Below are 11,443 nucleotides of genomic sequence, written 5' to 3' on the forward strand. Positions count from 1 at the left end.
AAAACAAGCATCACAGAGAAGATACATTTCTCCCTGTTTTGCTTAACTGACACCATCACTCCCTGTCCCACAGGTCACACTCACCTAGCGGGCACAGGCTAACCAATGGAGGATCAGATGACCTCATCAGACACGACGGGTACCGGAAGCAGTTCTGTTACCATGGCAACAGACTCCATGGGAAGTGACCTGGAGCAGAGTGCAGGTTCAACCCAACAGTGTGACGGCTACCTGAGGAACAGGTGAGAGGCTGGGGATCCAGTGACACACACACCTACCTGCTACTATATACTCACTTTTGGCCACGGTGATATCGCATATCACACACACACCTGCCTGCACGGCACACTTGCCTGCGAGCACGCTGCCGCTAACATCTACCCTGGAATTACTCGCTGTAGGAGATTTTATTTGCATGTTGTCATCTGTTCTCGCAGTGGGAGGTAAAACGGAATGAAATTTGTAGATATTGAGATCAAATTAAAAGAGGAAGGTGAGTAAACCTTCCAGCTTTATGTCAATGTGCAAATTAGTGTTAAGTAGTGAATACGATGTAACGTGAGCTCGTCTGTCTTGTGTTGTGGTGTTAGGATCGGAGAGTTAGTGAGGTCAGAGAGGAGCCTGGTGCTACAGCTCTATCAGCTAGCCTCTGCCTCTCACCGTCCCAGTATGCAACACTCCCAGAGACTGGACCAGAGACTACACAGGCTCAGGGAGGAGGTCAGGACCATGGTGAGTGCTCAGGATCTCTGAATGCATCAACAGGCATGGCTGCACAAACTGTAAAACATGAAGACTGTAATGGTTGTGTGAGTCTTGTGAGGTTGACTTTAGTGACATAGGTTTATTTTTTCTCCTTCTCAAACCTTCTCTCTTCCCACCGACCCAGACCCAGGACAAGGAGCGAGGGGAGCAGGTTTGGAGGGACAGGCTGCAGCGCTGTCAGCGGCAGCTGAAGGCCAAAGAGGAGGAGATGAGTCGCCAGTCGCAGTACTTCGAGAACTTTAAAACCCAACTCCAGCACAAGGTCAGCCTGGCCCGGGACAGAGAGCAGAGCCTACAGAACAGGATCTACACTTTAGAAAAGCAGCTGCTGGACATGACTGTGAGTGCTGCCACTGGCATCGCAACGATCAGTGCAGTCAGAATTACTGCCGGGACTGTAACACACTGGGAAGAACAAGAGAGGCTGCCTCCCATGAGAGGAGAGGGTGAAGGAGAGGAGGAGAGAAAGGAGGAGAGGAGGAGGCAATGGCAGCCAAGTGTGGGGCATAAGAGAGAAGGAGGGCTAGAAGGTGAGAAAGAGATACAAGGAGAAAGAGTCAAAGAAACAAACTCAAATGAAGCCAGGCTGCAAGGCTTCATCCTGAGCCTGCAGGAGGATCTCAGGGTGCTGCTGGAGAGAGAGGAGGGTGGGATGACAGAGCGGAGGGGACTGATGGAACAGCTCCAGGAGGCCCAGGAGAACAGCCACTTCCTGGGCTGCAAGGTGGAAGAGATGAAAGCAGAGGTGCAGCAGCTGAAGCTGTCTGAAAAGTCCTTGATGGAGGAGGTTGAAGAGCTGAAAGAGGAGAACCACAAACTCCAGCAGATACTGAGGGATCCAGCTAACCAAACAGCCAGTCAGCCATTCACGGTGCCTGAGTCCACATGCCCGAGTCCTGGGTCCAACACTCTCTCATATACCACTGCCATGGGACACTTCTCAGTGGGGAGCTCTGGAGAGGTGCGTAAGACATGATTATTATTTTTCTAACCTTTATTTAATCAGGTAGTCTCATTGAGATCAAGACCTGAGTACGGCACAATAGACAAACAACAAAATGCAGACGTCTCTTAAAATGTCCAAAACTAAAAGCTTAAATTCATCCAATAGGTTGAGACATCCATTTTATTTGTAGTTCATTTCATTTACAAGGTGCGAAGTAGTGGAAGTCTTTACAGGTCAGTATTTACATTTACAGTAAACAACTATTGGTACAACTTATATTCGTTGATAACAAAAAACGTTAAGACTGTTAACTGATCGATATTATTTTGAATGTAGATTTTGGTGTTTTATGTGACTAATTTAACCAGTTGTTCACGTCCAATAAAAATATCTGAAGGGCCCATTAATATTAGATCTGGTGTTAACATTGGCTCAATGTTGTAAATTCCTTTCTGTTATTTTTTGACACGGTATTACGGCATAAAGAATGAAAGCTCTCTTGCGAGGATTTAGGGTGTTATATAACCAACTCCCCCTTTGTAAATGCTTATACAGGTATATCTACATATAAATATATCACTATAGCCGACTGAGACATGAATTTGGATCATGTTCTATTAAGTGTTTTGACATTTTCATTTTTGCATGAATGATTCTCAACTCATGTCCCTCAACTGTGATCTCTGTGTAGGTACATCTAACGTCGGGTGAGGGAACAAGCCAGCCTCATTCATCTGCAGTTCCACCAGTTCACCACCAGGAGGAAGCAGAGAGACTGCAGAACAACACAGAGTATCGGTCCTCATCCACCAGATCTGAATCAACTCCACCTAAAATCTTTTCCCACCTTGGCTCCAAAACCAACCCCAGCCTCCAGTCACTCTCCTTGACTACAGAGACACTAGATGAGTTCAAACTGGGGACCTGGTGCTCCAGAGGGATCCTAAACCTGGAGAAAAGCCCCAGTGAGGAATCTGATGCCCTGAGAGAAGCCTACAGGAGCTTGGGTTTGGGGGAGGATCTCGAAGCACATCAAGAACAACGTGACAGCTTGAAGGTTGCCCTGGAGCAGGCACAGGAGCAGCTGCAGATGATGGCTCAAGAGAATACTCAACTGAAATTACAACTCGGGAAAGAGGGACAAGAATCAGAGGTGGAGCAGGGGACTTCAAGAGAAAAGGTATGTCACAGGGGTTGCAATATTCCCTTTTTTTGTACACAGCTGAAATGATAAACTTTCAGTTACACAGTTTTCCAGTATATCACAAATTCTACCTCTTTGTATACTCAGATTAGCACACTACCTGCAAGTAATGGAGCTGAAGATGCCGCCATTCTCACCATCGCCCAGGATGATCTTGTCCAGGCCCTGAATCAGGAGAACCGGGCCTTGGCGGACCGGATCCAGGAGCTTCTGGCTCACATTGAGCTCAGAGAAGAAGAGATCAAGAGGGAGCAAACACAGCTGACGGAGCATGTCTCCAAGCTAGAGGGCAACAGAGTTCGGCTGGAGCAGGAGAACCAGGAACACGAGTGTTTGATTACAGAACTCACCAAGAAGACTGAGGATGATCTCAATACCATCATGGATCTGCAGCAAAGGTTAGTGGAGAGTGAGCAGCGTACGGAGGAATCGCAGGTTGCCAAGAAACTGTGTGGATCTCAATTGCAAAGTGAATATACAGCTGCAATATCTGGAGGTTTTCAACAGAACAACGTAGAAGAATGTGTGGACAGTTTGGTGGAAAGTGTGCTAAACGGGGAAGAGCCACAGTTGTTGTCCAGTCATCAACCAGATTTGACTGCAGCTTCAGCACCTGGTTCTCAGCATGACAATCACTATGATCCTCTGCAGAACAGCCTGCAAAGCAGTCTGCATGTTAGTTCACTGACTGATCAAGTAGGCCAGCTCACCAAGTCGGTCCAGAGCCTCAAAACGGAAAAAGAGGAACTGTCAGGCTGCATAAATGCTCTCAGAGAGCAGCAGAGAGAAGTGGCTCTGTCAGTCCAAACACAAACGGAAGACAAACAGCAGTTAACTCGGACAGTTTGGGGACTGAAGGAGGAGAAGGACGGCATCTCGATATCTCTGGCTGGTCTCAAACAAGAGAGAGAGCAGCTTACCAGGACAGTCTGTGGGCTGAGGGATGAGAGAGACCAGTTCATCAGGTCTATGAGTGGCCTGAAAGAGTCTTTATCAGGTCTCAAAAGAGAGAAAGACAAACTGTTAGAATCTCTCTCAAGTGGCAAAGAAGAGAGAGGTCGAATCATGCAGTCGCTACAGAGTTCACAGACAGAGAGTGCCCAGTTAAGCCAGGCGGTGCTCTGCTTGAAACAAGAAAGAGATGAGCTCACCAATTCCCTTAAGTGTCTGAAGGAGCAGAGAGACAAAGAACGATCATCTCACACTTCCCAAGAAGACCACGACAAGTTAATAAAATCAGGTTTGAGAGAAGATAAAGAAAGAATTGATCGTTCAATCAGTTGTTTGAAACAGGAAGAAGAACAGATAAAGCTATTACTTCAGGGCCTAAGAGAGGAAAGAAACATCCTCCAAGCTGCTCTGCCCAGCCAAACGCAAACAGAGGGAAGCAATCAGAAGCAGCATCTGCTGAATCCGAAGTGTGCCGTTACGACAAAGAAGACGGGGAGCCTTGCTGGAACAGGAGCTACACAGAGATGTCTGGCTCATGACCACAGGGGAAGCTCTGTACAGGTATTACGAGTGGTGTGATTCATGCCTTTGTGCTTTATGCTAGTGTCTGTTGTGTCAAGGTAAATATCCGTAAGCATTGTTGCTCTCAGTGTGTCGTTATGTTGGATCACTGTGCACTTATGCAACATGTTTTTGATGGAAAGCAGGAGCAAAGTGATCTGATGAGGGAGATTGAAGCTTCGGGAGCAGAACTAAAGAGGTCACGGGACGAACTGGACAAGAGCCACGTAGACGTGAGTTTACACAACTTATCTTTTCTTCAGTAATGTTTGTGGATGTTTGTTGTGGTTGCAACTTCAGACATTCCGTTGATTAAACTAAATAATATTAATTCCCAACTCAAGGTCCACTTTAGTGTTTTTGTTATCATCATTTTCACTCCATTTCGTTGGTTAATCTTAACCTTAAAGAGCAGACACAGCATCCTATTGGCTTGGAATGTGGTTTTTCATGGGAAGTTGAAATGCAGGTGTCACTTAGTAACAGATCTATTTTAGTCTGTTTCGTATTTACAGGACAGCGGTGCATCATTGGAGATCTCACCAACTTAACGTGTTCGTGTTAATGTTTGTGGTATTTTCAGACCAAGTGGCTTCGCAGTGAATTGTGTCACTCAGAAGCCGCGAGGGAGGAGGCGGAGAGAAAGGCGGCCGAAGCAGTTGAAAAGTTGGTGAGGTTGACAGATGAAGCTCATCAAATGGAAGAAACCAGAAAGGAAAATGACAGCCTCATAACTCAGGTATTTAACCATACAGACAGTCAAAAACATGCACACATTAAAAATACACGTAGGGTTTAAGCTGTAAGTATGTCTCGTAGTTTGGACACCCGGTTGTTTTGCTTTTCACTAACTTTACCTCTAGGTGCAAACCCAGATAAACACATTGTCCATCTGTGTCTGTCTGCTATTGGTCTGTGAGACCTAACCAGTGTTTGTATCTGCCGCAGGTGAAGGAGCTGCAGAGCAAAGTGACAGGCCTGGTCAGGGAGAGCACCGATGCTCTGTCACTGAAGGCACAAATAGAAGAGCAATACAAAGTCCTCACAGCTCAGCTCAAAGCTAAGGTATAGTTTAAGTTTGTTATGTACTCACACTCACATTCTACACTTTACGGGTGTCACTATATTGAAGGTCTTCAGACCATCACTGTTCTTCAGATGTTTGACTTTTGATAATGTTTAGACCGCTTTAAAAGTGAGCAGTAATCGATAATACATAGAAATGAGAGTTCTTATTGTGTGTGTGTGTGTGTGTGTGTGTGTGTGTGTGTGTGTGTGTGTGTGTGTGTGTGTGTGTGTGTGTGTGTGTGTGTGTGTGTGTGTGTGTGTGTGTGTGTGTGTGTGTGTGTGTGTGTGTGTGTGTGTGTGTGTGTGTGTGTGTGTGTGTGTGTGACCTCACAGACGGTGGCCCTAGAGGAGCTAAACTCAGAGTATATTGCTCTAAAACGAGGGCAGGGCAGCAAAGATGATCTGAGCGTTGTTCTCATCTCACTCAGGTCACGTTATAACGACATCAGAGCTAAGGTGGGTAACCAGTCGGCTGTGGCTTTGCGGTCTAAGCAGTTAGTTCTATGTTGTGATTTTTAAATTGTAGTTTCTTCTCTTTTTTTTAACTGTAGTATGACGCCCTAAAAATGAGGAGCCAGAATGATCTGGAAACAGCTCCTCTAAAGGTGAGGAAAGACGGATGTAGCTTTCCATTCCTATTGTCATATTACACATTTTCTGTTGGACTGCTCTGAGCAGTTGAGTTTGACTGACAGGTGTTTTGTCCAATAACAGGCCAAGCTGTCTTGTCTGGTGGTGAAGTGTCAGGAGAGGAGCAGCTTGTTGGTACAGATGATGAAGGCAATGCACAGACGCGGCTGTGTGGACTCCACACTCACCCATCAGGTGGAGCAGCTGCTCAGTGACGCTGCTCTGCAAAACTACACCGCAGCATTCACACCATGCAGCGACGTAAAGACCCAAGATTACACCACCGGGTTTACATCGGGATTTATTTCCAAATTCCAAGACTACACCAGTGGATTCCCACCTGATCAGACGTGCTCTACTATACCCCCACTTGCAAAGCAGCCACACCAAAATGGATTCACAGCGGAATCCGGGGTAAAATGTAGTGAAGTAAAAAGTGAAAAACACACACCTTTAGTCACCGCTGAAACAAATTGTCAAGACTGCCGTAGTGGAGTCACACCTGCACCAACTGAAATACAAAAGAAAAATGCCAACTCACCTGTGCCAACCTCAGCAGTGCAAGAGCATGTCAGCGTCCAAGCAACACCATCACCTGTTGTTCCTGCACTGAAAGAGAGCTTCATCTCCAATAGAGCTCAGGTGAGATGATGCTCAAAAATACTTCTCTTTTTTTTCTCTTCAATTGACTTAAAGGTTGTTCATGTAGCATTTTGATAGCAAAACAGTAAACCACCGCATTTGTTTTGTAAAATCAGTCTCACACACAAGACAGGCACAGTTCCTGGCTTTTATAATATGTTTTTTTTTTTTTTGCTACCATGCCTGAATTAATCTAAAATATTACAGAACAAAAAAACAATTAATTTATAGTTTGTTCACTTTCAACATATTTATTATTATCAGTAAAGCAAACCTTTTGATCAAAGGGTAAAAGATTCTGTTGGCAACTGGGTTTATGGGAAATGCCGTCCTAATAAGAATGTTAGCATGAAAAGATCGGTTCACAGTGTTTCTTAAAACAGTAGTCAGGTGCCCATATGTTATTGAAAGAGGTTTTTCTTGGTGTAATAATTCCCCTTGTTTCCCCATGTACATATGAGCACCAAGCTGCCACAGTCTCAGCCATCTTTACAAGTCATCTCAGTTAATTTTACATTAACATATCAGTGTTGTTTGTACTTTAAATTGTAAATTCATTTGGGAGAAAGACTACGATCTGCCTTTTCTCAATCCCACCACAGCCCTCGCCCTCTGCCAGTGGACCAGAGAAATGTGGATCTCATCACTCAGATACAAAAGGGAAGTCCTCCCCAGATCCCACCAGTTCAACAGGATCCTCACTGAGTCCGACTCCTCCCTCCTCCAGCACACGTTTCAGTCCAAGCAGGAGGCTGAGTAGTCCTGAGAAGATTATTAACCTGCATGAGCAACTACAGAAGACTCTAATGAGCAGCTATCGGGATGTATGCACAAAAGACTATATATTCATATTTTTATGCACAAAAACAGATTCCTTGTCTGTGAAAACCTACAATGTTATGTTAGTACATGTCTAATAAACGCTTTTCTCTTAATTTCAAGGCTCCAGTGAGCAGAGGAAGGTTACAGCAGCCCAGGAAAAGTCTCTCATTCTCAGCTTCTGCAGACCTGCGAGCAGCCTCTCAGACGAAGAAGCAGAGCCTCAGCTCTAACGTACCACGTACCGACTCTCTCCCAGTCACCGCTGCTTCGAGCCAAGCTAAGCACACTCCAACAGTGACAACCACCAATAAGTCAGCAACACTTTTTAGTGCAGTCGCCTCTCGATCCGCTAATATTACATTGAGTCCCAACATGTTTGCTAACTTTAAAGCATACGCATCTAAAACTACATCGTCTAGCTCTTCTGACTTTCCTTCTGCCACGTTGGCACCTTGCAAAGCCAAATCCGTCTCAAGCTGTGGCACTAATACAACATCCCCAAAGCTGGCAGAGAAACGCACTGCTATCCCGGCTCAATCTGATGCTAAACACACAGCTCCTACTCCTTTAACTCTGAGGACCACTACCTTTGACTCTGATGTCTTGACATGTTCCGACACTTCGCCAAAAACCACCGCCTCAGACACCACTGCCCCCGAGGCGCATCGTTTTCACATGCCTCCTGAAACGGATGGTGCTACACCCGCATATCATGGACCTGTATTTGCTGCATCCTGCACTCGACCTGCTCATCGCTCTCCTGAGAGATCTAACAAGTCTGACAGAAAATCCACTGGAGCTCTAGAAAAGGCCAAGACAGCAAGACCCACACCAGGTAATGCACCTATTTAATATTTGAGATTGTTTATACCGAGGCAGAACACACACGTCCTTGCTTAAAGTCCTGGTTGAAGACATTCTTGTTTTTCTGATTTCTTTTTGACAATAAAACTTTGTGCGAGTACATGTTATAGCTTCGGTGCATATTATTGCAGTTTGCGGTTATATTACTGTTTTGCTTGCATACTGCTGCAATGTGATTATACCCAGTCTAGATAAGGACCATTATTTGTTTCTGTTTCTTGTAATTGGAATAATGTCTTATAAAATAAGATAAATAACACACTGCTAGTAAGTTCAGTATGCTGTGAGTCCTGTTATGTTACTTTATTCTGGTAGAATTTCAAAGTAAAATAAACCTGCCAATTAACAAAGAGATAAATAGATTAGAGTGCATTTAGGCTGTATTGTACCTCGTGTTCACAGCATTACAAGCATTGAATTGTACAAGAAAGATAGAGCACTGTGCTTGATTTTTTTTATTTTTTTTGTCCGATCACCTCCAGAAGCTCCAGCTGAGGTTCGATCTGTTGAGGTAATCAAAACAGTGGGCCAGAGCCGCCTCATGATTGGCTGGGAAAGGCCGCCACTTGACGAGCTGGGCTGCAGTAACGGCACATTTGTGTACGGATACCGGGTAGGCAGAAACTACACCGACTGACACGTGGACTTTATGATTTGTTTCTTCTTGTACTTATTATTTCCTTTCACCTCTCAGGTGTTTGTAGATGGAGACTTCCACAAATCTGTCATGAGCTCAGCGTGCACCAAGGTATCGGGCTCTTTAAAAGCTGTTATCACTCCTAAAATGAAACTTAATAACAGCAATTCATATTCAAATTTTTGTTTCTACAGTGTATTCTGGAGAATGTCGATCTGAGTGTCCCAGTTCACATCAGTGTCCAAACGCTGGGATCTAATGGTGTCAGTTCAGACTTTGTCCACACCACGTACAGGACTTCAGTCAGAATAGACCACCGCTGAGTCTCAGTGCAGCCCACATACTGGTGGCTCTGTAGGATTACTGCAACTTCTCAGTGGAAACCTTCACTGCCAGAGGCCAAAGTTTGAATGGTAAATTGTGTGCGTGCTGATGTCCGTGTGTATTTTGTTATGTCTGTGAAACAGTGTTTGTCTTGTGATTCAAAAAAATAACTACGACTTTTAAGTGAGATCTGATCTAATTGATATTTTAAAGAGGGCTGAAAGATACTTTTTCATACCAACACTTTTCATTCTCCTCTGTGTTCTGTGTGACAATCTATTTTTTCCTTCGTCCTGTGTGTCCGCCCTTCAGTGCACAGCCATCTATAGCTGCAGCTCTCTGAGGGGACCGTGCTAACCTCCACCTCAGCAGACAGCGAGGGGGAGACACCGTCACGCTGCTTGGATACCCTCAGGCTCAGGTCAACCATTCAGAAGAATCTCACGTTTTCTCACTTTACCAGCCTACGAATACGCATGTTGACCTGTGGCCGGCCGCTAAAACCTCAAACCGATTAACTGAAGATGTCATATAAAATCAAACTCTTGCCTCGGGCCCTGAGAGGTCATCTTACATGGAAAAGCAGGTGCTTGATCGTTGTTGGAAGAACTTCCCGTTTCATAGTTGCCACCCGGTGGATCCACCTCTTCAATGGCTCGGATGTTGTGACTGCTGAGTGAAAAGCCAGAGTGGCTGCTAATCAAACAAATCCAGACTAACTGATTCTTCATTACAGACAATATGACGAGATCAATCACGTTGTCAAAGGCTGCCTGTGACACCAACTTTTATAACATTGTTCCACCAAGACGGAACATATTGGAGGGACGTCTGCTGAATATTTTAACACTGTGTTAAACACCGAGAGATCACGTGACATATTGCTTCATCGGAGATCCATGCTGCTGCCTCTCTTGCCTCTGTGACATGAACAGCTGGCTAAAGGGACACGTACTGTATCAAAAGCCTTTTTTTTTTTTTAAACGTGTGCAGTTTAACATCTGACTTGATTTTTACACATGAAGCCAAAAAAGATTCACTCCAAAGACTTATCTGTTTGCTTCTCCTCACAGGTCTACGCGGTTACTCCAAACACAGGAGTTGTTTAAGTTCTGACATTTGCACACAGTCATTGTTATATCTGATTCATGAGATGAAACTAAGAAAAGAGATTATCACTGATATTTTTTGTAGAGAATATTATATAAATATGCTAATGTACCACAAACTGTACGTCTTTTAGTATGAGTGACACTTTGTTTTTCATACCTAATTGATGTCATGTTTGCACGCTCGTATTGTTTTATACAATGTTCACAACACACACAATGTTCTTCTGTTACTGTATGTACGGGTGTGCAGTAATCATGGTGCAGCAAAGGTATTTTTCTATCAGTAATATTGATTCCCCGTTGATTCCTTTACGACTGTACAGAGAATAAATGTTTATACAATATTGACTGTCATTCCAGTGTGTGTGTGTGTGTGTGTGTGTGTGTGTGTGTGTGTGTGTGTGTGTGTGTGTGTGTGTGTGTGTGTGTGTGTGTGTGTGTGTGTGTGTGTGTGTGTGTGTGTGTGTGTGTGTGTGTGTGAACTGTGCTAAAACACTTAAACAGCATTGGTTTACAAATGCTTGTTTAAATCAATCCAGAGTTGAGATTTTGCATAATGCGTCCCTGTCCAGAAAACATGTCTCCAAATTTGGGGATTCAAAAATGTTTCTTTAAGAGCTAAAGAAAACATTTAAAAAACGATTTGATTACGAGACAAATATTTTGTCACAAAGCTGAAAATACTTTTCTGCTCTTGGAGATGCATGGTTTACATATGACAGTTACAATACATTTGTCTAATTAAACTCTGTGTATATAATGAATTATAAAACTCTTACTGTTTATTCAACCTAAACACTTCCCATCAATGACCACTAGATAGCAGGCATTCATGGATGACGTTGTGGGAAGTACTTTGTGTGCGTGTGTGTAACTCAGTGTCTATATCTGACAGGTGCTTTCACCAGAGATTTAGT

The 11,443-nt window shown here is 44.2% G+C and overlaps 1 protein-coding gene across 1 annotated transcript; it reads left to right on the forward strand.

Annotated features, from left to right (window-relative positions):
• The first annotated feature begins 973 nt into the window (after positions 1-973).
• Positions 974-10,841, forward strand: LOC142962951 (uncharacterized). Its single transcript, XM_076103639.1, has 15 exons — positions 974-1,726; positions 2,403-2,891; positions 3,003-4,427; positions 4,571-4,660; positions 5,011-5,166; positions 5,376-5,492; positions 5,829-5,951; positions 6,047-6,100; positions 6,210-6,767; positions 7,370-7,591; positions 7,710-8,424; positions 8,936-9,066; positions 9,148-9,201; positions 9,285-9,503; positions 9,727-10,841. The coding sequence occupies exons 1-14, from the start codon at positions 974-976 to the stop codon at positions 9,411-9,413; spliced, it is 5,016 nt and encodes a 1,671-aa protein (XP_075959754.1). The 3' UTR covers positions 9,414-9,503; positions 9,727-10,841.
• The last annotated feature ends 602 nt before the right edge of the window (positions 10,842-11,443 follow it).

Source organism: Anarhichas minor, unplaced genomic scaffold (assembly GCF_050575085.1).
Source record: "Anarhichas minor isolate MPS153535 unplaced genomic scaffold, ASM5057508v1 ptg000028l, whole genome shotgun sequence".
Classification (NCBI taxonomy): Eukaryota; Metazoa; Chordata; class Actinopteri; order Perciformes; family Anarhichadidae; genus Anarhichas; species Anarhichas minor.